Source organism: Echeneis naucrates, chromosome 24 (assembly GCF_900963305.1).
Source record: "Echeneis naucrates chromosome 24, fEcheNa1.1, whole genome shotgun sequence".
NCBI classification, from domain to species: Eukaryota; Metazoa; Chordata; class Actinopteri; order Carangiformes; family Echeneidae; genus Echeneis; species Echeneis naucrates.
Window position 1 is genome coordinate 10,092,740 of NC_042534.1, and position 26,672 is coordinate 10,119,411.

Below are 26,672 nucleotides of genomic sequence, written 5' to 3' on the forward strand. Positions count from 1 at the left end.
GTGTGAAATTAGTTGTACAAAGTACAAATGCTGTAAACAGTTGAAACTGGCATTTGATGTTTAACGCCTGAACTGAACTGTTGAACTGTTAATGATTCAAGCACTTGATATTTCATTTGAAGTTGAAGTACCATCTATAGTTTCAGTTGGTGTGTGAGGAGTGACAGCTTTTGAAATATCAGTGAGGATTGTTCTATCAGTCCCCTAAAGTGATAGTTTGAGCTGGTGGTGTTGGTTGAAGGGGGAGTACGGGTCTGGTCGCTGGGTGATGCAGGACAATCTCCCTGAAGATGAAAATCCCCAATAGAATGAATTCAAACTAATAAAATGTATCTGTGTATCTGTGAAGTTTATGTACTTCAAGGATGTCACTGTGTTTACTGTAGTTTAATTTTACATCTGGTTAAGATATTCTGATTAATAAAATGAAAAGCCAGTCTAATCTCGTACCTGACCAGGTAGCTCTTGAGCCCACCACCATATGTGATAACCAGCAGCTCAGCGGACCATTGAGCACTGGCTGTATACTCCAGGAAGATCAGGCCTGCCACTGCACAACTGAAATCCCCAGGAAAACTTACCACCTGGACGAAGAGACAGAGATGAGATGAAGAAAAATCAGTGCCAAGTCAGTGAATGTGACTGATGTAAAAGATGGAGGAACTGACAAAAGCAAACAACATGACACAAGCAATATTTGTTGATGAAAGTGGCATGAAAAAAGAAAGAAAACAGGACAGAAAACAAACAATAAGAGAGAGAAAGTGAAAAACAGAAAAAGAGAGATGGGGGAGCAGAGGCAAATTTTTATTGTTTTCATTCATGTACAGTCTGTCAAATTTACTGTTTTATCGTGTCTAGAAATTGCCCTGGTGTGGAAAACAAGAGAAAAAGTCCATCATGGAAGGGATGCTAGTGTAGGTGTATCACACAGACTGTGGATGCATAACAAAGTAGAGTTGCACTAAAGGAATGAGGATCACAGACACAAAGCTGAGTGCAGCTGGGGCGAATGACGAGTGTCTGCGCTCACAGTCTCTGACAGGACGGATGGAGGAGCAGAAGGAATGATGGATAGAGATGGAGAAATGAAAGCATGTGGAACACAGAGGGCATTAAAGTGAGGGGAATGGCAGAAGAACTTGAAATGGCAGCGCAAGAGGAGTTAGTGAGGGATGTGAGGATGACACGATAAGAAAAAGAAAAAAGATCTAAGGAAGGCTAAGGAAGCAGCAGGCATGTGAAAAATTAAACAGAAGAGGTGATGAAGATGAGAAAAGAGGAATGAGGTACCGTGAGCAAAGAGGGGAGAAGAAAAAGCAACAATGAATTAGAAAGCAGGGGTGAGACAGAGAAAGCGAGCACAGAAGATGTCTGACAAAAGGTGACAGACAGCACAAAATGCCCAGTGAATCTATTTTCCACTGAAAAAGCACAGTGCGGCCTAACGCATCTCTGGAGGTGAGAGTATGTATGTCTGAATTCTAATAACTCTGCCACTGAAAAGTTATAAATCTGCTGTGGCATAGCTGCTCGCTGTCCAGTGATTTCATACACATAAAATAATCAATAAGAGCAGCCTGGGCAGCCCTTTTAATGACAGATAAAGGTTTAGTGTAAATCAAAAAAGAGCCAACATTATTGAACAGTTACAAAATGAAAATGTAGAGAGGAAGAGGGGACTGAAAGTAAGCCAAATCAGGGCTGGGTTTCAATATCTTAAAGCTGATCATTAATTAATAATTAGTATATCAAATCAAATTAAATCAGATTTATGTATACAGCACAAAATCATAACTAAGTTACATGAAGGCATTTTACATATGTAGCAGGTCTAGACCAAACTTTTTATAAATTTATTGAAAGAGACCCAACAGATCCCTCCATGAGCAAGCACTTGGCAACAGTGGCAAGGAAAAACTTCCTTTAAGAAACCTCGGGCAGAACCAGGCTAAGGGGGTGCGGGGCCCAGTATAGTAATTTCAGTATCAAAAAAATAGAATCAAAACCACCGAAAAAGGTTATTTAATGACGTCTGAGAAGAGGATGTTGCATAGTTACCGGTGGGATGACAAACAGTTCGCTGCCCATAAGGTCAAAAAGACGGACGGTGCCAGTGCTGTCAGCGTATGCCAGCAGGGTGCAGTCATGGCTCCATGCCACCCTCCGCCACTGGGGGTTTGGGTCCTTTGGGACTGTAACAGAGAAGAGAAAGAAGACTTCAAAGTTCACAGATGGAAGAGACAAAAGTGATAAGGAGAACTGAGAGCAAAGATTTTCAGGGAGTTGAGGATTTCCTATTATACCAGATGAGAAAACTCTTTATGAATAATCCCTGGTGTTCTGTGGTGCATCCATGATGAATACAGATGGGAAAAGAGGGATAAAGCTAATGCCATACATCAACACAGTGTGTCTAAGGACCTACCCAATTCATCTATGAAGGATAGCTGGAGTAATACATCTCAATAATTGTCTCTCTAAGACGTGCACTGGCACACTGTCACACGCGCGCTCAGCTGCTCATATAAAGTGGGGGGGGGGGGGAGACGACTAACAGGAGTAGCTGGGAGAAAGAGGAGGAGAACGGAGATCATAAATCCAGCTTTTGTTGAAATATAGGCTACTGTTTTACCAATCTGCTGGCTCAGCAGTGCTGTGAGTGTAACCATATCGCTGTGATAAAGCACGTCTCTGCCCGCTGGCACTTTCTCAAGGCTTCGCTGTCATACTTCCCTCTGATAGAGGAGCCTCTCTGGCAGGTCTCTGATCCAGAGTTTGTTGCGAATACTTGATTATCTTAACACATATTAATAGTATTTGGCTGACACGGCACACCGTCTATATGAAAGCTGAAGACAATACTTCAGTATAGGTATCATTGAATCCAACATTCACCTTAGCGTTTTTCATTTGTATGAAGCATTATATTACATCACCAGTGTCACATCTGGCAAGCAATAAAGTTATGAAAAGGAAGTTATGTTTTTGTTGATATCACATAACAGTCCTATTGGCGTTTATTGCATTACATTTCTTGGCCGAGGAATGCTGCTGCAACCCTTGGTGGGCAATACTGCAAACAAATGGAGGCGTTGGATATTGTATGACTAGAATTTTAAATGAAGAATAAAGGGAAGATGTGGGAGGCGAGACAGACAAAGAGAGAGAGAACAATCGAGCGAGAAACAATGAATCCGGCACCCACTGAGAGAAATAATAGCTCCCCAAATTTTAAGGCTTAAGTATCAGAGAGCATCTGAGGAAGAAGGCAATTTAACACACCTTTGAGACTTTCAGCTGAGGAGGAGCAGACAAGAACATAGAGCCATTATGAGAGCCATAGGTACCAACCGTCTTCTCTGTTCTGTTGTTGTTCTTTTGCTCCAATCTTTTCTCCATTTCACTCTCACACACCTTCCCTTGCCATCTTGCTCTCCATTATGAATTGTATACAGTTTGTTGTTCTGTGGCTGAGAGTGTTCCATTTCCACATAGATGGCTTTTTTGGAGAGCTGGAAAATTGGATGCTACTGTCGTGTTTCTTGTTTTGTTTTGTTTTTTTTCTTCCTCTCAGCAATGAGGGGGCGGAATTTGGGGAAAATAATGCCCAAAGACCGGATAGAAGCTTTTTACCTAAAGACTCACGGATGCATTTATCAGAGTTTGACACTTATGAATTATGTACGGGGGTGGGAGACGATTCCACTGCAACTGGAGCAGACAGGGAGTGAGGAAGACCAAAAAAAAAACCAGAGGGTGACACACAGGCGTGGATGCAACAAACACATTCACACATGGGGATAATCGCAGCCAGGAGCAGTAAAGTATGCATGTACATCCACTCCTCCATTAAAAGAAAATGCCATTAGCAAAATCCATTAGGACAAACCTCTGTGAAATGAATTGAAGTAAAAGTAAGATGAAATGGCATGAAAAACAGGAAGGAGGCTCAGGTTTACACAAGTCTGGGGTCCTCTGTTATCCACACTATGAACGATTAGAACGATGGCCCATAATGACAGGCAGTACGGAGCAAAGATATTTAGAAAAAGGAAAACTGAAAGGAGAAAGAAGAAATGAAGAAGCAGAGATTAAAAAAAAAAAAAAAAAAAATACTATGCAAATACTTTTACAGGCTTTTTACTCTGTGCTCGCCTTGTTTTTGTTATGTGTTTGAAGCCGTTCACATGTATATGAGTGTATGTTCAGCTAATGTTAATAAAAAACAGAAAATCAATACATTTCCAGCAGTTGCTTTAGGTTTTTCAGTACATGTAGACTTTTTGGATAACCACTGCATTCAAGTGATTATGACAACTTTTACAATATTTACTCTCCTTTAAACTCCTTTTCTGTTCTCAAACTACTGAGCGTTGCAGCAGCTGTTAAATGCTCCTCTATTATCACCAGCTAATTGCAAACTATGGCTGTGTGATGCTGGACCTTTAGCGGAGACTGGGTTATAAGATTACGGCTGATGAGAATAATGACAGTGAAACAAAGCTGCAACACTGCTGGCCATAAAATCAAAACACTGAGCTGAGTGACACTTAAATGCTTCACAGAGCTTAGGAGACAGAGTAAGGTTATAATTCTCACTATGACTGTTCTCCTTTACTTTACACATAATCATTAGTTTGATTACTAACAAAAAATTGTTCCTAAAATAACATATCAAAAAGTATTTCATTTTGCTTTGTTTCACATGTTTAAATCTTCTGAACTTGAGGAAAGTTTCTAAGGTCTCACTGTGTTTAGACAGAGTAATTAAAGCCCAAACAGCTGACCATTTTAAACAGCTAATCAAACAATCAAGGCAATTTATTTTTATCTGCCAGTTTGAGGGTGCTTTTAATGAGTGGCAATGTTGGGAATGAGGGTGATTATCTTTGTTGCAGTTGGCTTTCTCTTTCTCACACACGTTCCAATTAGCCACCATGGTTGATATTTCTGTTTGAAGCAAACTCAGGGTAGTTGTGCACAGCCACTCACACAAAGACTGTAAATGAAAACTAAGTGTGGACAAAGGTCATTTATTTTTGTATAATCATCATCATTACTTCTAGCCTTTATTTATGCATGAGTTGCAATCTTCTGTTAACTTAAAACATTTTGGTGAGGAGCTTTTGACCAGTCCTAAACATATTTTAATTGTTCAGTAGTGTAGTCTATAGTGTACTATAGTGTACACACACATGACTCATTTGTGGAAACCACCATGTACAGTGCAAGGACACAGAGACAACAGCTACTCTACATTAATATAAAAAGCAAGACATACCACATGAAGGGGCACAAGAACATTGCTCTGTCTGAACTACAGAAAAGTAACCATCACATTTAGAAAACAAATGGTGCTATGTGGGGCTATAGCTGTCATTAAATGTGAAGTACAGTATGTGATTGATGGAACGAGAGGAGAAGGTCTTACCTTGGCATTTTCCAATGACTGAACCAAAGTCATCTCTCACAGACCTGAAAACACACACACACGCACACACACGCACACACACGCACACACAAGTAGAAAAGAAAAGCGAGTAAGTGGTGGAATTATATTGTACAACAATGAAATACACACCTAAGAGTGCAACCTCACACTCATAGCCTCATACGACCTGGTATAAGGTGGGCTATAACAAGCACTGATAGCCTGCCAACTGAAGTAGCTCAATGGATCAAGCAGACAGGGCCCTCGGAGTAGACAGTGTTTAGACAGACTGATAACAAAGCTCAGTGGATAAGGCCTTGAGCTGACTTAACGCCTACTCACACCAACTAATGGCATAAAGCGGGCCTATAAAAAGCCCTGTGTTTAAACAACAGCAGCGTGAACAAAGGACACAGGAACATCCACGATAACGACGTGATCAAAATGGTACTCGAAAGACTTGATTGGCCGTAAGCACAACAGGTCAACCAAAACACTATTCTGAGTTAAATGAACAACACAACCATACTCGGATTTATATATGTATAAAACTGACTCGTAATTATGTGAATGATCAAAGGGAAAGTAGTGGTTTAGACTAAGGCTTTGTCTTCTGCTAGCCTGTGGACAGTAAGATGGACAATGAATTCAGAAAGAGGCAGATTTAATATTTTGGTTCTTAAGAAATGTTTGAGACATGATACCACTGAACTAAAGAGCCCTAAACAATGTCTAGAGCCACTATAATTCTATTCCAGGTTCACTACAATTGATTTTCATTTAAATTTTCCTCGATTTGAAGCATCATGTTGTGTCAACAGAACACATTGCTGAGTAAGCCATTTCTCTTTGTGTAGGGGGGAAATTGGATTTGTGTCTGAAAATAATTACAACCACTCAAAATGAGCACAAACATACGCTTGTGTTTTTTGGTCTCTCTCTCTCTCCCCATTCTTTACGCACACACATTAATGAAAACATTTTGAGAACACTGGTATTTTGAAGGGTTGGGGTTAGCCTTAATTCTATTTTGCCTGAAGTACGAAAGGTATACAAAAATGACTAAAACAATTTCACTATGACAGATTGCATTGGAAAAACTGCTGATGCTGCAGCACTTTGTAAGAGAGACGTGATAAATCACCCCATTAATTAAAATGGCCCTCTATCACTCACATGCACAGATTGAGTGCTTCAAACAGCGGGATGGAGTTCAATAATTACCTAATCTCCACACACTGGTCCTGAACCACTGCCAAGAGTTTGCCATTACTGTGGAGAAAACAAGAGATTAGTCCGGAATGAACAAGAGAAATAGACAAGACAAAAAGAGAAGGTGATAAGGGCAAATGGGAGGTAAACAAACATCATTGTGACTAAAAACCAGGTAAACAGTTATCAGAAGCAGTGTAAAAAGGAATGTTTTTGGTGTTGCAGTTCTGTGTCGCAGTGCTGTTGGAAAGAGACAAAGAGTAGAGTTTGAGCCCAGGTGGGATGGCTTAAAGAAAGGGGAAAAAATAATAATTGGAGGCATTAAACAGAGCAAAGATAGTTTCAGAGGGAATAAAAGGCATAAAGGCAGACACAAATGAAATGAAAGGATCAAGTACATCAAACTAATGGGCATCTGCAGCGTCAGTTGACCATGCTTAACACTGTATTACAGGGCTGAATCGATAGCCAATTAAAGACTGCCTCTCTCTTTGGTTTATCTGTCGTAATGAGCACAATTAAATGATTGGATGAGGGGATACTCAGAGGGAAAGGGAACCAGGAGGGGGCTAGGTTTAGTGTATGTCAGCAACAAAGTAGCCTACAATCAAGTATTGATCACAAAAGAGTGCGAGTGAGTGTGTGTGTGTGTGTGTGTGTGTGTGTGTGCACGCGCGCGCGCATGCATGAGTGAGTATGTTGCACCTTGCAAGCACCAGTTGCCAGTTGATTTGCTTGTTTGCCAGGTGGACCAGACCAAGAGGCAGAGACGAGCTGGAGGGGCTGAGAAACGCAGGATCAAACAAACACAAAGCAACCAGAAAATGAACATGTTAAAAAGGTTGATAACCGCAAAAAAGAGGTCATTTTCACAAAGGCTTCTCCTATTCCTATCAGTGCTTTTAAACACAGCTTCAATTTCCTGATGGTTTCCTCAATGAATTTACTAATTATGTGATTAGTATTCAATGTGAAGGAGCATTAAAAGGAACTAGATTGAAATCTATATAGCGCAATAAATATTTCATCGGAAAAAAAATGTTTAAGAAAGGTTGAATTGATGTAAATGTTCAATTAAATGGATTTTTATTATATATTTATTTAGCTGTGGTAGATACAGTATTTTAGCTGTGACTATTGTTGAGTTTTAGCAGCAGCTGTTACTGAGATTATAGTTGATTGACAACACTATACTGCATTGCATTATCCTGCCAGAGATTTCTCCTGCCCCTCTGAAACCAAAGACAAAGTTGAAGCATGTTGGTGGGGGTGTCGACCGACCCTTTAGTTCTAACAAATAAAGCTCAATTTTCTGATCCATTTCCAGAAAAAAGTGGAAAAGAGTTCAAAAACAGCTGCTGGAGGACTTCTTAAATATTTAACAAGCTCTTCAGGTACTAGCTAAACAACAGTTCACTGCAGGCTTCATTCAGCCGTTAACATGGTATATCAGATACTCTGAAATGAGCACGGTGAATCCGTTTTTTCAGAGCCGATAAGAAGTAGTGATCTACAGAGCCACTACTATCGCTCGCTTCCGAAGCTGATTTTTCTCCTCTCTCATTAACAATAATAACCTAATTTAAAAGGATCCATGTCAATGAATTTTGGTGAAATTCAAGTTACAACAACAGCATCAGCACACTCAAAATCATATTCCTAACAAGGACACCTGGACTAACTCAGTACAACCTAAATATCATTCTTATTTTACTCAGCAAATGCTTCTGAATCTGAGTCACAGACCACCTTAGCTGAATAAACAAAGGAATCCCCCTGCATACCCATGATTTCTATATTTTAGGTACTGAGTGTAATATTTTGGAAAATTGCTGAATAAATCAGTTTCTTGTAAGTTGAGCATTATATTATTGTTGTGTTTTGAACCATAAAACCAAAGCATTGGTAAGTTGGTTATTTTTTCACAGCAATTACAAGCAACACACATCTTCTTACGAAAATCATACTACTGCCATACTAATAATGATTACTATTCGACATTGCTTCTTGCAGTCTGACAGACGGACCTGTCTGTCAGCTTCTGAATATAGGATAATGACAGTGAACTCACCTGTACCACAAATAGTGCAGAATTAAGCGGAATGGCCCTGAAAGAAAGGGAAGAGTTAGTTTTAAAGTGAACGTAAACGTCTGACATCTCATTTTATCTTCATTCTAAACATTTAAAATTAAGATCAGAGACTGAGTTAAATATGGTGCAGCTGCTGATATCAGTCGCTTTCCCCAGATGGAATAAAACGAAGATGGTACACTGCAGCGCATCAATAAAAATTCATGAGCAGATCAGCACATCTCACTGCAGTTCCTGCAAGTATGGATTTTTTCACTTCATTTCACATTTGGACAGATATAGCTTTCCTCCAACACAAGACTTTGCAATTGAGTTAGATAGTCCTGACAATTATTGATGTGGTTTAAAAGAAATGCTGGCCTTTTTTCTTCTTTTTTTTTTTTTTCCAGCAGTCAAGCCAGGAGCCATATGTGAGAAAGACTACACTGCTGAATCCAAGGTCTGATGATCAACAGTTAGGAAAAAGGTCATGGCAATCATCAGGTGCTGAAAAGTTTTGTTTTGTGATAAAGCCAAGGGAGCGCTTTGGTATGCACAAAAGAAGGTAAAACATACCTGTCACAGCCTTTGCAATGAGTGAGGCGCTCTGCTCTTTGCTGCCTCGCACCTGCAAATGACAGAAAGTGACTGATGAGAACACTGTTCATGTCTGTCGTCATTGTTGTTCTTGTTCTTCCTTTGACGTTCACAATGAATTAGGATTCTTAAACAATCTACGGAGGAGAGTAAAGATTCTACTAAAGAATATATCACCGATTCCAAATCAGCAGCGCTGCACGTTGAGAAAAGGTCCAAACACAAAATGATTCCCAGCAGCGTGGGTTCATTTAATCCTGTGGGGAAGTTAATAGCAGGGCTCATGCTGCATCAGGCAAGTTAACGGGCTAAAAATATGGCTGCTGTCCGATAAAGAGTGCATAACAGGGGATGAAACGGGCCGTGGTACGAAGTCCAAGCTGCGTTATGATATGAGAATATGACATTTAAATTGTTTGGCAAAGTTGCAGCTTGTGCTACGTGGCTTTGCACGGCTGATCCCCGCAGACTACTAATGACAGGTGGCTTTTTTTCCTCACAAATAAAATGTCAGAAAAGCACCGACACGGGAGTTAAAGAACAAGAAATCAAAGTTGGACTTGCCTGCGTGTCTGTCTCCGGCGGCCATTCAGTAATAACAAGTAAGTCGTATAAAATATTTTCATCTTCGCCTTCAATCGGGCTACGTTCAGCCATGTTTACTTGAACTAGCCGTCCAAAGTCTACGGCTGTTGGCAAGGGACAAAATATGCTCAGGATCCGCGCTAAGAAAATGTCGCCGGTCCCTAAGAAAAATAGTTTTAATGTCTTAAATGCCAATACTATTATATTATGCTGTCTATATAGTATTATTATGTTGATGGTTACATGTGCTACACAAAGGTTCCAAACTGTCCGGGTTGTCAAACTAGATACAAATTAGTTCACTTCCCGGAACTTAATATGTGCGTCTGTTGGGTCGGAACGATGTAGGAGTTGCACCCGGTCGCACCGAGCCGAAAAGTGTGGACACGTTACATCCGGTTGGGTTGTATTCGTATCAGCAATAATGGCAGCGTTTTCTGGTAAGACTGTATTTTTATATCATCAGATTGGCGTCGCATAACGATTTGGCTTGAATGTCAGAAGACGTTTAAGCGTTGAATAAGTTCACTGGCTGATTAAATGTGATGTTTGTACCGCAGAAATGGGCGTCATGCCTGAAATTGCGCAGGCTGTGGAGGAGATGGACTGGCTGTAAGTGGCTCATGCTGGACTGCCTGCTTGACGTGCACATCAGTCTATTCAGTCTAATTCACGCCAATATTTCACTGTGTCCCTATATTGTTTCTAATCTGTCACTGAAGACTGTATTTGTTTTGACCGCCTGATTTCAGGCTACCTACTGACATCCAGGCGGAGTCCATTCCCCTTATCCTCGGTGGGGGAGATGTGCTCATGGTAAATCACTCTGTCACTATTTGCTTCAGACAGAGATTTCACCTTGCAGGCTTATAACCTTGTTTTCTTTTTTCTTTTCTTTTTTTTTTCTTTTTTTTCCAGGCAGCAGAAACTGGTAGCGGTAAAACAGGAGTAAGGACTGAAAGAAAATATGCTGCCTCTGCAGTTTGCAGTTGAATTTTGATTGAATAATATGTGTACATAAGGGTTGAGCAGCACAAAAAAACCTAACACATTATACTTATCACCAGGCCTTCAGTATCCCGGTGATCCAGATTGTGTATGAGACCCTGAAGGATTATCAGGAGGGCAAGAAGAGCAAAGCCTCCATCAAGACTGGAGGAACAAGTGAGGACACCTTAATATTAGCAAACTGTTTTTTTGTTTTTTACATGGTCTCATGGCCAATGAATGTTCCATTATAATCTCTAATATGACTGCAGTTGTCTATGCTTGTAGGTGCTTGACTTGCTCTGTTTCTTGTTTTGTTTCAGTTTTCAACAAATGGCAGATGAATCCCTACGATCGCAGTCCAGCCTTTGGTAAGAGAAATTGAACTATATACTGTCAAACCTGCACTAGAGAGCACTCTGAACTGTCTAAGAGAAATTTAATGGGAAATTATATTTAATATCTATCTTCTGCTGAAACCTGTACAGCAATTGGTCCAGACGGACTGTGCTGCCAGAGTAGGGAGTTCAAAGAGTGGCATGGCTGTCGCTCTACAAAAGGTGTCACCAAAGGTGTGTAACGACATACTTTAACTTCAGTTAAAATTTTAAATAAGGATTAGATACATTTTGCAGATGCATTGTTTAATACTTAACAAAACGACATATTTTTTTTCTTTCTTTATATATGCATTTCAGGAAAGTACTATTATGAGGTGACCTGCCACGATCAGGGTTTGTGCCGGATTGGATGGTCTACCATTCAGGCAGCACTGGATTTGGGTATGCAATTGGTCTGGCTTTTTTTACTTCCTTACAATGCTGCTAAACCCACATCAATTAATAAATAAAATGTCTCATTAGAACAGTAATTTCTTCCTTTCATTACAGGAACTGATAAGCATGGTTTTGGTTTTGGAGGGACAGGAAAGAAATCCAACAATAAGCAGTTTGACAGCTATGGAGAGGTAACAGTTGATAAGTAATCATTGTATATAGAAATATAAGCAATATGATGATGGTTTGTAACGATAAGAAAATGTGTTCTCTTTATGTGTTCTTTCGTCTCTGCAGGAGTTTACCATGCATGACACTATTGGATGCTACCTGGATTTAGACAATGGGCAAATTTCCTTCTCCAAAAATGGTGTAGTCTCAGTAGTTCTTTGATTTGTTATGATCATTCAAGACATCTGTGGATAATGTTAAATAACAAAGTGCTGATGCTTCTTTCCCCTTTCTCTCTTCTTCTTCGTTCAGGTAACGAGCTGGGGGTGGCTTTTGAGATTGCCCAAAATTTGAAGAATCAGTCTTTCTTTGCCTCCTGTGTGCTCAAGGTAACACTAGAAGACATTCCAAATAATTGTTGGAAATAAACCAATATGTAAAGGATTAAAACCATATAACATTACTCTTTTGTCTGCCAGAATGCAGAGCTGAAGTTCAACTTTGGAGGAGAAAACTTTAAGCATCCCCCAAAGACTGGGTTTGTTGCACTGGATCAGGCCACAGAGGTTCACACAGTCAAATCTTCTCAGACAGGTGCGTGAATGGAACTGACTGATTCCTCACTGACTCTTTTTTTTGTTTGTTGTTGTTGTTGTTGTTGATTGACTTTCCCTTTTCTTTCTGTGCAGGTAGTGCCAAAGTCAGTCAGGTGAAAGCATCGTCCAATTCACCCAAAGCCCTGATCATCGAGCCCTCTAAAGAGTTAGCTGAGCAAACTCTCAACAATGTTAAACAATTCAAGAAATATGTGGATAGCCCCAAACTCAGGTAGATTACACTGAGCTGGCATTGACATTGATTAGTTCAAAAAGTCAAAATTAGTAGAAGGTGTAGGTATTTGTAAAAATTCCTATTAATTTCTTTACTCTGCAGCACTGCAGTGCAGCATTGACCCTTTAGTTGTGATTTCCATTTGATTTCAGCAGATTGAGTCAGTACTCAAGTAAAAATGTGGGTATTGTGTATAATTTTGCAACTTTGTCACTGCAGGGAGCTCTTGGTGATTGGTGGTGTGGCTGCTAAGGAGCAGTTGTCTGCTCTGGAACAGGGGGTATGTGACATGTACACAGAATCCAACTTGGCCTCATAGACATTTTTTTTTTTTTTTTTTTCTCAGTCCCTTCCCATCAGTCTTTTTCACCCTCTGTGTTGTTGTTGCGTTATGGTCCATTAGATCGACATTGTGGTGGGAACACCTGGTAGACTGGATGACCTCATATCCACTGGGAAACTCAGCCTGTCCCATGTTCGCTTTCTGGTCCTGGATGAGTGTGTATGTCCTACACCTCAAAATCACTTTAAGAACTCGCATAGCATAGCTATCCTTCATGCCTTTGATTTGTTTGATTATGCTTCCTCAGGATGGCCTTCTGACAGCAGGATATACAGACTTTATCAACAGAATCCATAACCAAATCCCACAGGTTACCTCAGATGGCAAGAGACTGCAGGTAACATTTAACTTTAAGGCTAAATTCGCATGTGTGACAAACTATTTGAGTGATAACAACTGAAAACACTTCCCCTCCTAACAAGGCAAGCTGCCCATATTGTATCAGAAAGTGCCTTTAGTCCCAAGCTGTGATATTTATGAAAGTGTGCAAAAGAACACAAATTTAACTTACAATAGCACTGCTGTGGTTGGAAGAAAACCAAAATGTTGCCTTGGAAGTGCAGCATCAACCTAAGTGATGATGCCTTTGATTCGCCTTTTTTCAAGGTGATTGTGTGCTCAGCCACTCTGCATTCCTTTGACGTGAAGAAGTTGTCTGAACGCATCATGCACTTCCCCACGTGGGTGGACCTGAAGGGGGAGGACTCCGTTCCAGAGACCGTCCACCATGTTGTGGTGCCTGTCAATCCGAAGAACGATCGTCTCTGGGAGCGTCTGGGGAAAAACCGCATCCGGGTGAGTTCTGCTGGGCCGAGGAAGAGAATTTGGGTGCTCTTACATGTGTTCTCTCTATTTAGGTATATTTGTAGTTGAGTGAGCTCATAATCATTTGCTTTTTTTTTTTTTTTTTTGTGGGTAGACTGATGAGGTCCACGCCAAAGACAACACCCGACCTGGAGCCAATTCTGCCGGTAGAATCAGATAATCTGCAAATATTTATGACTATTTGAGTTTTATCACTTTTCTAACTTGTGAGATTTTTCTTTCATGTGTTGATCTATCAGGCCTTAATAAAAACGCGAATATGTGTATTGTAGAAATGTGGTCAGAAGCCATCAAGGTGCTGAAGGGCGAGTACACAGTTAGGGCCATCAAGGAGCACAAGATGGACCAAGCCATAATCTTCTGTCGTACGAAGATCGACTGTGACAACATGGAGCAGTACTTCATCCAGCAAGGAGGAGGTAGGCGGCGTTGGAGCAATTATCTGCTTCTCAAGTTCTAAAAGTGGGACAAAATTCAGAGTCCTCATTCAGTGTTGGTCCCTTTTTCTCTTTTTTTTTTTTTAATTCAGGTCCAGACAGTAAAGGCCACCAGTTTTCTTGCGTTTGCCTCCATGGTGATCGGAAGCCTAATGAGCGAAAAAATAACCTTGAGCGTTTCAAGGTAAAAGACCAAAAGCGTACTGATGCTCTTTGGCAAAGTATCGCCAGTTATCTTGGATTTTAAAGTTTCCTTGGTATTTCAGAGAAAAGAGGTGAAGCTCCTCATCTGCACAGATGTCGCTGCCAGAGGAATTGACATCCACGGAGTTCCTTATGGTAAGAGAGACATATCAAACTGGCATTATGGAACTATGTTCCTTTTTAAACACTGAATATACATAGTGTTACAGCAGAACCCTGCTGTATTTTATATACACTCATAGGCTTTCCCCCCTCCTCCTTCCTCTCAGTTCTTAAATCATTCATCTTTCCTTTTCCAAGTGATCAATGTCACCCTGCCGGATGAGAAGCAAAACTACGTCCATCGTATTGGTAGAGTTGGAAGAGCTGAGAGGTAAAGTAGTTGGTGAATGAGTTAAGATTATTTTATTGATTTAATTAAAAATCTTGCATGAATATGCTGAAATGTGATGATGATGAAAACCCTAAAATCACAGCTTAAAATGTCACAATATATGCAATTCAGCTGGCGGACAATGACTTCTAATGCTACTTTATGAATATGATATAGTCGTGTCATTTCACTCTAATTCACAGAATGGGACTCGCCATCTCCTTAGTTGCTATGGAAAAAGAGAAGGTAGGGTGTATGATAGAGTAAAATCTAGTTTCTTGATTTCAAGAAACCATAGTTCTTGAAAATGGAAATCAGTGTTTCACTCTTTGCAGGTGTGGTACCATGTTTGCCCGAACAGAGGCAAAGGTTGCTACAACACCCGACTGAAGGAGGACGGAGGTTGCACCATCTGGTACAACGAGAAAGAGGTGAACAAAGATGCAAAAAGTAACCTGTTTTTAGGTTAGCAAATAGAATTTACTGTCCAAGATATCAATTCTGATGTAACAGAGAGCATTTTAAATGACCCGGCAGAAACAGCAGCCTTGGGTCTGGAGGATATGTCAGGGGTATAATATGATGCGGTCACAGGTATAACCTCATTCCACACTCTTCAAAACACTGCCATCTCTCTTTTGGCTTCCTTCTGATCACAGCTCCTGGCTGAAATTGAGGAGCATCTGAAGTGCACCATTACCCAGTGTGAGCCAGATATCAAAGTACCTGTAGATGAGTTTGATGGAAAGGTCACCTATGGTCAGCGCAGAGCGTTGGGAGGTATGTGTGACAGACGGACAAAAGGGTTTGTGGGGGTTGAATAGCAAAGTGAACAATCGCTTGCTCAATTAATCTGCTGGAGAACTATCATCTGAAATGTGCAATTGCTGCATTGGTTGAAATGAGCATTATAGCCTGCCAAGAGAAGCAGCAGGGCAACAGACATTTACTACATTCACTGTCTTTCATGTTGAACATGAGCACCAAATCTGATGCTTTTCACCAGGTGGTAACTACACGGGTCACGTGGACGTGCTAGCCCCAACAGTCCAGGAGCTGGCTAACCTGGAGAGAGAAGCCCAAACATCCTTCCTCCACCTGGGATACATGCCAAACCAGCTTTTCAGAGCCTTCTAAATACACCCCATGTCCTGTAACACTGTAGGCTGCTAATCCAGAGTACATCAAATGGTATATTTTCAATTATTGCATCTACAAAATACTGAATGCTTTTGCAAGTAGCAATATGCCGTTAAATTTTGCCGTTAATTTTGTTTCCTAGCAGACATAAATACAAAGATATCTTGTGTATAATTTAAATTGAAATTTATGTTTAAAGGCTGAAGATGCAGCATCACCCAGGGTATGCCAAACTCTTTGGCAGCCAAAGGATAAACAGATTTCAGTTTCCTGATGAGTCATTTGTCCAACATTGGTACATTTTGAACTTGAGCCTTGAAAGCAGAGAGTTTGTCAGCTTTCAGATTCTGAGTAAGTTCAGACTGCTGCACTCCTTGTTTTCATCTCAAATGCTTTCAGTGGACTACAAACCTAATTTATTGGATTTTGTTTTCTTTTGGTTGAATCAGCTGCATAAAGTATTCAGGTTTCCCTATGAAGTAATACTCTAAAGAGGCAGTGCATTTAAGATGCTTGATATTTTCTTTTCTGAAATAAACTATAGAAACCTGCACAGATTTTTGTTTTACTTTGAGAAAGACATTATTCATTCTTTCATCTTCTACCACTTACCTTAACTAATGTATCATCATGGGCTCCTTGGATGCTTGAGTGGCCTGACTTGTATTTGCTGCAGTAATAGAGATCCTTTTAAATTCATTCAAATATGCAATGAAAGCATATATTGACTTCATTTATATTTATAAAGGAGTTACTTAGTTTGAGTGTGCCATATTAAGGAAATATATTTAACAGAAGAACGTCTATGACTTCTAAGAGATATCCTGAGATCCAAAAGAACAGCCTGCGGTTTGTGATTGTGTAAACTTGTTGATGTAATATTGAATCTGGACTGTTGGTGGTGCTCCAGACCAGCAGCTTTCCTGGTCCCTCTGGGGAGAGATCTCTGAGACTTCTCTTTATACCTCACAAACCAGAAGGATACACTTAACTAGAGATATGCGCATGAACTCATCGCATACATCTGATGAAGAACTGTGATAGTACGGACCAACAGTTTTAGATGTCCCCATTAAGATTGAACAAAAGAGGGCTACAATTTAAGAGTTGCCATAAACTCTGAGCCTCAAGTAGTCTTATTTTGAAATCTACACCCGGAAGTGTGGTATGTAACAATGTCAGGCTTGACTCACTGGAGACGCCCATTTGGAGCTCACACCCTCCCCGGCTGCTGGGTCGGATCCTCCCTCAGCACACACACTGCCAGTCTGGATGTTGGATCACCGCCGCTTCGCTACTGCAACAGGTAAATAACCCGATCCTTTAAACATCTGAAACAAACATAGGACAGAAACAGGGCACTGCTGGGCAGTGTGGCTCCTGATGTTGTTGGGCTTTTCTTTTTTAATGTTTTTTTTTTTTTTTTACCTAGTCTTGGAAGGTAAGTGGGGTGTCCAGCTTTATTTAATGCTTGCACTAAAGGGCAATGCGGGGTAGCCCATTAACGCTGTGGCTGAATGTGATCATTTCTAACCACCATGAATGATGTGGATCTCTGATACCTGCCAGTAAACCCTGAAGAAGAAAGCCCATTGTCTGCGTTTTTCTGCTAAGAACAGCCCATCTGGTTGGAAGGCTGCTTCCCCAGACCTTATGTTGGGATCTGAACATGGTTTCCCTTTTTAGCCTGACTCAGATTTACAGAAGACTCTTGTAACCAAAGCTGTGGGCTACAAAATGCCTTTTTGCTGTCAAGACAGTACACTGCCGTTGACAGGATCAAGTGTCTGCAATGGCAATATGGCAACATGTGTCATTGTAAATGTGTTCCTGGAAGCGTTATAAAGGATATCTTTAAAGGCAGTATAGAATTGCTTTATGGTTTTATGTTCACAAAGAGTGAAAAATTAACACCCACAGGGCCAGATGATTACTTATGATAAAGTAAAGATTGTTTGATTTTCTTTTTTTGTCCAAAATTTGGCTCAAATTTGAACCTCCAGGTTTTGGAGAGTGGAACACACAATGCACACTTGACCTGTTGTGAACTGTTGGATGTGATTGTGGCTGTGTTTGATGTGGAGAGCTTTTATCAAATGTTTAGATTGTTTAAGGTCAGTGCTGTTTTCCTTACACAGTTTGTGCATGCTCGTGTTCATTCACTGCAGTATAGACTAATTATAGAGATTGTTTGCTTAGCGTGTGTGTGTGATTATGTTATGCTGCTCTCAGTGAAAACAGAATGAGGAGACTACCTTTGCTGAAATGGCAAAGTCCATCTAAACTGTAGCCGATGGCATCTGGCCCCGTCCCAGGGACTGTTGCATATCAAACCTGCCAGGGCTCAAAGGATTACAAAAAAGACACGTCCAGGCTGGATTTTCATGGGACAGTATCATGAATGAAAATCAATTCTCTTTCACAATTTGACATTAATATTGGGATCAAGAGTAGATTTTCCTGTGCCAAAGGTGCTCAGGTAAGAATCTGGGTGTAGGACATGCTGCTGAGTGTGCATTTGAAGAGCTGGGGGAGGGGAATGGAACAGGAGTAGTGGCTTTGGCGTATCCTTCCTTGTGTTGACCCGTGTATGAGTCAAAAGGAGAGATATATGGGGAAAGCACACTCATTTTCACCTGCAGCACAACAGAGGAAGGTGTGTGGATGTGTTTGTAAGTTTCTTTGCTGTGGTGAATAGGCAGAAAATAGAAGTACACACACACACACACAGGCTTCTTTCTTCTTTGGGCTCAGCTTAGCTTCCTGGGCTGTGTCTGCTAGAACAGGGTCCCCTTCTGTGTGAGGAGTGTGTGTTGGACGTGCTCATGCACACAGGCCGCTGCATTGATACGCACATTGGACTGGACCCGTGGAGCGCACACAGGTGTCAATCAGCATGCAGGACACAGTCAAAGGTTCTTTGATTCATTTTCTAGCTCAGTGCAGTCGGTCCACAAACCGCTGGCCCATAAAATCACTCACATTCCCAAAATCCAAAATTTTAAAAGAGCTACGTGAAGCATTTCTAAACAGCAGTGCATCACTGGGGCAGTCAGGGATTCTTTTCAACAGAGATGCCCCCAAATGATGTTCAGACGCATTCTCTATTCTCTGATGTTAGGGTTAGTTCACTAGACTGACGTTAGCGCTAAGGTAGAATACAAACCTTAAAGACATGGATACAGTGATTTTTTTTTTTTTTTTTTTGTGTGTGTGTGTGTGTGTGTGTGCATTGCATTTGTTCCGAATGATGTTCAGAAGTTTGGAAAAGGCTGCCTTGATTTGAAGCTGCTCTTAAATTCCACTATCTCCCTGCAACATAACATCTGTCATAACATTAGGGAGTGAACCACGCTGTAAATGACAAATGTGAAATGACAGAAGTACTTAAGTTCTTTCGAGCTCTCTTGGGGAATTTAGGGCCAACTGTATGAAGATTTTGTTTTGAGCCTACGAAGTTTGGAGTCAGCGTTGACATGGAGGGTATCCTCTGTGCCTTTCGTTGATTCTGTTGTACTTTTTCATCCAGGATGTTGCCTGTTTAAACAACGAATCCTCTCTAGCACAGCCAATAGGAGATCCTATCTTGCATTTTAAAACCACATACACCTCAGGGTACAACAGTGTTTGTGTAAGAGGGCGGATGAGATTCTGTAATGTACCTTGAGCGTTTGCATATACTGTAGGAGGGTAAACAGCATGTGTACAATATATATACACGTGTACATCTGCACAGCTCAGATGGCCATTAAGAGAAAACATCTGTGTCAGCTACACACAAATAAATTTGCTCGTAATTAACTTTCTGTCATTACCTTCTTGGCTTCGTGTCAAGTCAACCACCCTTGAAGCTTAAATATACACCAATCAAGCAGTTTATCAGGATCAGCATACTAACATCGGATATATGCTCAGTTTGCTCTCAAAATGTTCTCAGCTCTTTATATCATGGATTCCACACGATGTTGGGAATTTTCCTTTCAGACTTGGCTCCATGTTGACATAACTGCATTACATCATTTCTGCTTTAGTCAGCTGCACATTCATGCTGCCAATCTCCTGTTCTGCCGCATCCCAAATGTGTCCTCACAGATTCAGATCCGGTGTTCACTGAAACGCACTGAGCTCATGAATGTGACGAGGCAGGGAGTAGCCTTCAGAAGATGATGGACTGAGATGCAGACGGTCAGCTATGGCACTCAGATTAGGCTGTGGCATTCAAACTGTGATTGGTTGGTATGAAGAGGCCCACAGTGTGCCAGAAAAACACAACCCCCACACCCGTCCACCACCACAACCAGCCTGGACTGTTGACACAAGGCAGGTTGTCTCCATGGAAGCTGCTGCTGACTCTGAATTCTGCCTTTCTTTCTGCCATACCTCAGCAGAAAACTAGAGGAACCAGACTCGGCTATATTTTTCCAGTCACTGTCCAGTCTTGGTGAGTTTGAACCCACTGCAGTCTCAGATTTTTGGGTTTCTGACTGACTGTAGAGGAAACCGATGTGGCCATGTGCTTTTGTAGCCCATCTGCCTCAAAGCTGGACATATTTTGCATCCTGAGATACTTTTGTGTTCCTTTTAGCTGTAAAAAGTGGTCATTGGAAATACTGTAGCCTCTCTGTCAGTTTCATTGAGTCTGCCCATTTTCTCTGACCTCTCATTAAGACATTTCTGTGTGGCATCGCACTCGCCGGATGTTTTTGCAATGCCACACAAAATCCCAGGAGATCAGCAGTTTCACAAATGTTGCACCAACAATCATGCCACAGTCATTTTTTTCCCCTTCATTCTGGTGTTTGATGTGAACATAAACTGAAACTCCTGACCTGCATCTCCATATTTTTATGTTGCAGTACTGTCAAGTGTGTGGTGTTATTCACCCTCATTTATACCAACCGAGTGGACAAAATAACAGAAAACCCTTTAGTACTGTACAATTCAGCAGCACCACAAACTCCAGGAACCAAAATTTATAACAGTCATATATCATATAGTTCAACACCTCCCTAAAACAAACGGAGCATTATAACCTTCACTAGGCTCGGATTTATTGTAGGTCAACTGTATGAGGTTTAGTTTAAGTGTGCCTAATAAAGGGCGCACTGAGCGTGGAACTGGACAATCAATAGTAAACACTTAAAGTAGGCATTTTCTTATAATTATCATGCTGCATTATCTCTACCAGCTGCTGTGTCATCTATAAATTGTGGAGCATTGCATTGTAGGAATTTTAGCAGAAAGAAGAATGCGTGCTCTTGAGACCTTTCAAATTGAACAAACTAGGGGAAACGGGACAAAACATACTGTGAACCGTTCATTTATCATCATGGGTGTGATTTTCTTTCTTTATTTCTATATTTTCAATTGTTCTTGATGGATTTATGGTTTCCGATAGTACGTGTCATTATTGTGTGCTTGTTTTTGCGGGTTGCTTATTGGTCATCTTGTGTGTGAGCTCGCATGCAGAGGTGCGCGCCACAGTGAGTGGTTCACTGCTTTTAAGTAATTGGCAGTGTCGGCATGCACAGGGAATGATTTATACTACAACAACCACAGTCCCCACTCCAGGAATTCACGAGAGGGAGGCCAGTGATGGAGCATTAGCTTAACAAGAGCAGAAGGAACACAAGAGATGAAAGAAAATCGGGTGTTAATCATATAAGAGGAGATGCATGTCCGAATGAGGGATGAATAAGAAATACAGGAGCTTAAAGAAAGGTAGGAATGATTTGCTGAAAGCAGAGGCCAGATCGCTTTATCACAGCTGGGGAGAAATACTGCTTATTAGCCATAAGCTTGTAAATATCTAGATAGATCAAACAAGAGGAAGGGCCATGTCTGTCTGGAGGGATAAATAGAATTAAAAAAAAAAAAAAAGGAATGAGAGAATTTCAGAAACAGGAAACGTAGCTAAAGTAGTGAAAATATCTCAACAAATGAGTATACATTTTCAATGTGAAGTTTTTGCAAGCATGAACGATCGAGAATATGTGGAGCCTATTTCCAGCGTAACTGAATTGGAAAAATGATTTAGCAGCAACAGAAAAGCAACACAAGAAGATTAATAGACAGAAAAATCACAAGGACATGAAACAAAGAGCTAAATTCAAAGTCCTACTTGCTGAGGACTACAACATGGCAGGGTTTGCTATGGTGTTTAAAAAAAAAAAAAAAAAAAAAAAAAAATCAACACACACAGGGCCCATTTTCCAATTTAACAGCATTACCTGCATGGGCTCATCTGTCCTCTCTACCACCTGGGAGTCTGCCAGAGACCATGCAGAGGAATCTCATCAGGTGGGATCAGCTCCCTGCGCACAAACCACAGTGGGTCCAGAATACACTCAGTGCATCCAGAAATCTTAATTTTGTGTGTGTTAAGTGTGTAGAGATGTACGTATATATTAAACAAGAAAAAAATCGAATAAACCAGATATTTATAATCCAGACAAACATTAGACAAACATTTCATTCATACTGCTATAGGAATCAAATATTCATATTTGTGAGAAAATTAATGTTTATGTCTTTTCAGCTTTTCAAAAATGTCCTAATAAGAACAGTGCCTCTATTTGAAATTAATGCAAAATGTTCCATTCCTAATAAGACTGTTATTCATTTCTAAACCAGATTGGATGGGATTTGCTTTGAAAGTTAAATGTCACACATAAATTGCCAGCAGAGAAATAGACACACTAAGATTTGCAAAAGACTCCTGGCTTTAGCCTCCATCTGTGATCTTAGAGCAGACAATGATAAATGCTGCCTTCGTCCCAGACCACCGTTATTTCTCCCTCCGCTGTATCCTTCAACTGTCTGTCCTCCTCCTTGACTATTTCTCTGTCGGCATTGTGCGTATTTCTGCTCTTCTTTATTTTCCCCTCATCTTGCCCCCCCCCCGTCATTTCATCCCTTCCTCTCTCTTTATTTCCCCTTCTCTGCTTCTCCACCGCTCTCTCATCCCGCCCCGTGTTAGCCGTTCCCTGTGCTTTGTTAACAGGGAGATGAGATTGATTTATTTATATTTGTTTGTGTCATTTCTTTTCCATTTTTCACTTTCACATGCAGGCTCGCGCTCCCCACTTATTTCCACTGCTCGGTGACACAGACACACATGCACACAGGCAATTACCCTCACATCCCTCTCTTTCTCTCTCTCTCACTCTCTTTCTCTGCAGATGTCTGAGAGCTAGCCAGCTGAGTAGAGGACTTCCCTCTCTGCCTGTGCTCTCCACCTGCAGCCATGAATGGTAAGACTATTATTTGTCCTCTTACATGTGTGATTGTGTCCGTGCAATCTTGATGTTTTTGGGAAACAAATATACACCTGTGGTCAGGCACAAAATGAACTTGAATGGCTAAAAGCATATATATTTTGCTATATATATATATATATATATATAGCTTTCAGCCATTTAATTTAATTTAAATGGCTTTAATATGTCTTAGTCTGATGCTTTGATTGTTTCTTTTGTGCCTTGTCCCGGCTGTGTGTTGATGGTTCATTGTGAAGACAAACCCTGAGACAGATACTGATCTGGCATTGGAAAAAAAAATCTGACTTTAATTGAACCCAACTCAGATCTAATGACTTTGTAGCTGTATGTTGTGTAAACCTCCTCAGCAAAGAGGTCACAGCAGAGCAGTAGATCATTACTTAATTTTTTTTAAATGATCAGCTGTTTCGCTGCATGTTTCAGTGTGTGAGGCTACTGTACCAACATCAGTTTTGTCCTTGGTATGGGCCAAGTTGGTCAACAGTGTGTGTATACGTGTGCTAATCCTCTTCCCAGGCTTTGATCATACAACCACAGTTGCAGCTCCACAAGGGCCTTTAATCAGCAACACCTCAGAGCAAGTTTGTGTGACGGATAGATCTTGGCCACATGACTAATTCTGCACTTTAACTAACTGCCAAAGTCCAAGGAATACAATCTCATGTTTAATCCCATCCAATAGATACACAGTGAACAAAGCAATTTGGAAACAGAAAGTCAGTATGTGGGTTTTTCCGGGGCAAACTAGAGTTTGGGAGAGACAGTGCTGTGTTATTGGACTCTCATTAAAAGCTTCTCTGCACCGAGGCTATTGTAAAGTCCTTTGTGTATGAATTTCCATTAGAGTATGTTATTGTGTGGGCTGAAATGCTGCAGAAGCTGTTGATGCACTGTACCTATCTGAAACATCAAATTCTCCTCCCAGGTGAGGTGTTTGATATGTAAATATGCGATATATGAAAGCAGTGATATGGTTTCTCCCCGGAAGGCCAATGGTGGGTACCTGGAGGTTTGACTCAAACATCTCCCAGGGACGGTGTAGCACCTAGACAAAACACACAGGCTGACTTAGGAAGCTAAAAGCCACATTAGGCAGAGGCTCTTTGATATTGCAGCTGCCGAGGAGGTGAATTGTGATACGGTTGGTTGAAATTCTGCACAGGCAACGTTTGTGAATGGATTTGTTATATTGTTTCAATATTGGCTGAAGGACTGTTGTGTATTTGCTGAGGTTCTGTGCCTTAGGTTGCTATGCAGGAAGCTGTCTTGTATGTTGCTCTTTGTATTGAAGCCCATGTAGCAACCAGGCGATAATGCAGGAATATCACCAGAGTGTTTTTATTCCACTATATGAAATAAATTGTAATTTCACCAAGAGTGAAAATGTTAATCGAAAAACGGGGGAAATAATAAACTGAGATGCAAACAGAAGAGGAGTTATCTAAGATTAGCATAAACACTTAAAGCAGGGGAAACAGCACGCTTGGCTCTGCCCAAAGATTAAAAAAAAAAAAAAAAACATCTCCCTACAACAACTTGTCCCTGCTGGTTATTCAGTACTGTACGGGGAGCTCAGGATATCATTATGCAGGGTTAGAAGTCGTCCAGCACATTATCACTTCCAACATTTGCAATCTCAAGTTGGGATGTAATATAATAAATGGTCAGCTTTCATGGTGCAGGTACACATTTATTTTCCTTCTGGACAGAAGCAGGCAAGCTGTTTCCCTCTTTTAGGTGTCAGCCTTGTGCAGAAGCTTTATATTAACTGTACAGACATGAGAGCATCATCAGCTTTCTCATCCAGCTCTCTGCAAGAAGGCGAGCTCACAATAATAGATGTCAAACAATCAGACTTACTGCTGAAGCCAAAGACATGAGACCTCAAATTCCTAGTTTGGCAGATTTATGCTCACATCATGCAATTAAAAGTGACTTTGTATGCTGATTTTATGTAACACTAATTCAGATATTCGGTTGTTTTTATTTAAGTGGCCATATGTGGCAAACACAAGTGTCAGGCTGAAGAAGACCTTTGTGGCTCGTGCTGTTGTGTTGTAAGAAGCTTTGCTGTGTCCCACTTATTCACAGAGCATACAGCACTTGCTGAATCAACTGATAGGCCGGCGGATGTGGCCATGCTAACTGCATGTCCCAGTGGCACTGTGCTAAATATCGCCTCCGTTTCTCGATTACAATAGCCGCTAAATGAGGTCTGTCAAAGCCACCAAGACAATGTGAAGAATACTCACATCGTTGTGCAAGATTAATTACTTTCTCCTTCTTCGCAGCTGCATTTTGCTGACAATGCCGGAAGTAGGTCGACGTGCTGTGAGCTGGCTTTGTCAGGGATAAACCACCTGAGCAGGTGTGGATGTGAGTGTTCAGGACAGAGCTTGTATAGCTCTTGAAATCAGCTGAGGCCGTTCAGCAACGGTGTTTGTTTGCTAACGGACGTTTCTCAGTGAAGAAAACAGCTGGCGGCGTATCTTGTCATATGTTTTAGGAAAACTTGAATCTTCCTTAAACTCGATAGTTGCTCCATGTAGGTGCAATACATCTGTGTGAGGTCAGCAAAACCAGTTATTGGGTTCGTGTTTAGGAGGAAGCTACTTCAGGACGGTACTTCCTGAAGCTGGGGAATAAATGACTTCATCAACCTGGGATACCAGGTTTATGAAGATACATGCCCATAACACATTTTATCCTTCTCCGGAGTGCCATTGAACCATAAATTGTCATCAGACAGTTTTCATCCTGTCTGAATGTTTTACATCCGCCAGCGATAAGAACGAGGACTCTCCCCTGATAATTTTGCTTCTGTCAATTTTAAGATGAAAAGTTGAGAGATAATTTCCTCTGTTGCTGACAGTTACACGCACAGATCACACAATTAATTTCACAATTGTTAGCAGGATTATACAAAAAGGACAAGGAGGAGCTCACAACTTTTGGATGCTGATCAACATTGTGAACGAAGGCATTTTTCTACATCTTCAACCGTTTCTTAGGAAATAATGTACGCATCGGACACGTTTATGGCATTGACATTTATGAGGTGAAATTCTAATAGTCCACCAGATCTAGTGGAAGAAAATGCTGAATCTGCTTTCCGACTTGTGCTTGTGCATGTGGCACCAGCAGCATTGGGGAATGCTTACGCGAGTATTTTAATGAACAACTAATAAAAGTTCTCAATAAAAATACCCGTTGTGACACATGAATGGAACAGTCCAGGCGGCTATGATGCTGAGTCAGCAATTCGGTAATGAAGCCATTCAGTTGCCTTCTGTAAGGATCAATAATCAAATAAAGCTAGCCTTGAGTGTTTGGGCTTGGCGACTCTGGGCTTTTCTATATTAAAACAATGTAAAAAAGTCCAATGAAAGAGAAGTCGATGTCAACG

At 40.9% G+C, this 26,672-nt stretch overlaps 3 protein-coding genes across 5 annotated transcripts in view; 2 read left to right on the forward strand and 1 right to left on the reverse strand.

Moving 5' to 3' along the window:
* nbas (NBAS subunit of NRZ tethering complex) overlaps positions 1-9,981 on the reverse strand; it is a 122,656-nt gene extending 112,675 nt beyond the window's left edge. For 2 of the 3 annotated variants that reach the window (XM_029496823.1, XM_029496824.1), the window contains exons 1-8: positions 9,879-9,981; positions 9,294-9,345; positions 8,718-8,754; positions 7,352-7,429; positions 6,659-6,706; positions 5,435-5,478; positions 2,062-2,195; positions 451-584 (exon numbers count right to left, since the gene is read on the reverse strand). In XM_029496823.1, coding sequence (XP_029352683.1) covers positions 451-584; positions 2,062-2,195; positions 5,435-5,478; positions 6,659-6,706; positions 7,352-7,429; positions 8,718-8,754; positions 9,294-9,345; positions 9,879-9,971 — 620 coding nt within the window. In that variant the 5' untranslated portion in view covers positions 9,972-9,981. The remainder of the gene's footprint in view (positions 1-450; positions 585-2,061; positions 2,196-5,434; positions 5,479-6,658; positions 6,707-7,351; positions 7,430-8,717; positions 8,755-9,293; positions 9,346-9,878) is intronic. The other variant, XM_029496822.1, reaches the window with a different exon arrangement.
* A 290-nt stretch (positions 9,982-10,271) lies between these two features.
* On the forward strand, positions 10,272-16,539 carry ddx1 (DEAD (Asp-Glu-Ala-Asp) box helicase 1). The gene is made up of 26 exons (XM_029496171.1): positions 10,272-10,339; positions 10,460-10,511; positions 10,652-10,715; positions 10,818-10,847; positions 10,967-11,063; positions 11,210-11,257; positions 11,375-11,458; positions 11,585-11,668; positions 11,777-11,853; positions 11,960-12,032; positions 12,146-12,222; positions 12,313-12,427; positions 12,523-12,661; positions 12,884-12,944; positions 13,068-13,166; positions 13,255-13,344; positions 13,614-13,802; positions 13,927-13,978; positions 14,105-14,251; positions 14,362-14,453; positions 14,536-14,608; positions 14,774-14,846; positions 15,050-15,092; positions 15,182-15,277; positions 15,506-15,626; positions 15,853-16,539. Exons 1-26 carry the CDS (start codon positions 10,324-10,326, stop codon positions 15,981-15,983), a joined length of 2,223 nt encoding a protein of 740 aa, XP_029352031.1. The 5' UTR covers positions 10,272-10,323; the 3' UTR covers positions 15,984-16,539.
* A 659-nt stretch (positions 16,540-17,198) lies between these two features.
* Positions 17,199-26,672, forward strand: part of itsn2a (intersectin 2a) — a 33,109-nt gene continuing 23,635 nt past the window's right edge. The window contains exons 1-2 of the mRNA XM_029496038.1: positions 17,199-17,292; positions 23,168-23,239. Of these exons, the coding sequence (XP_029351898.1) occupies positions 23,233-23,239 (7 nt within the window). The 5' untranslated portion in view covers positions 17,199-17,292; positions 23,168-23,232. The remainder of the gene's footprint in view (positions 17,293-23,167; positions 23,240-26,672) is intronic.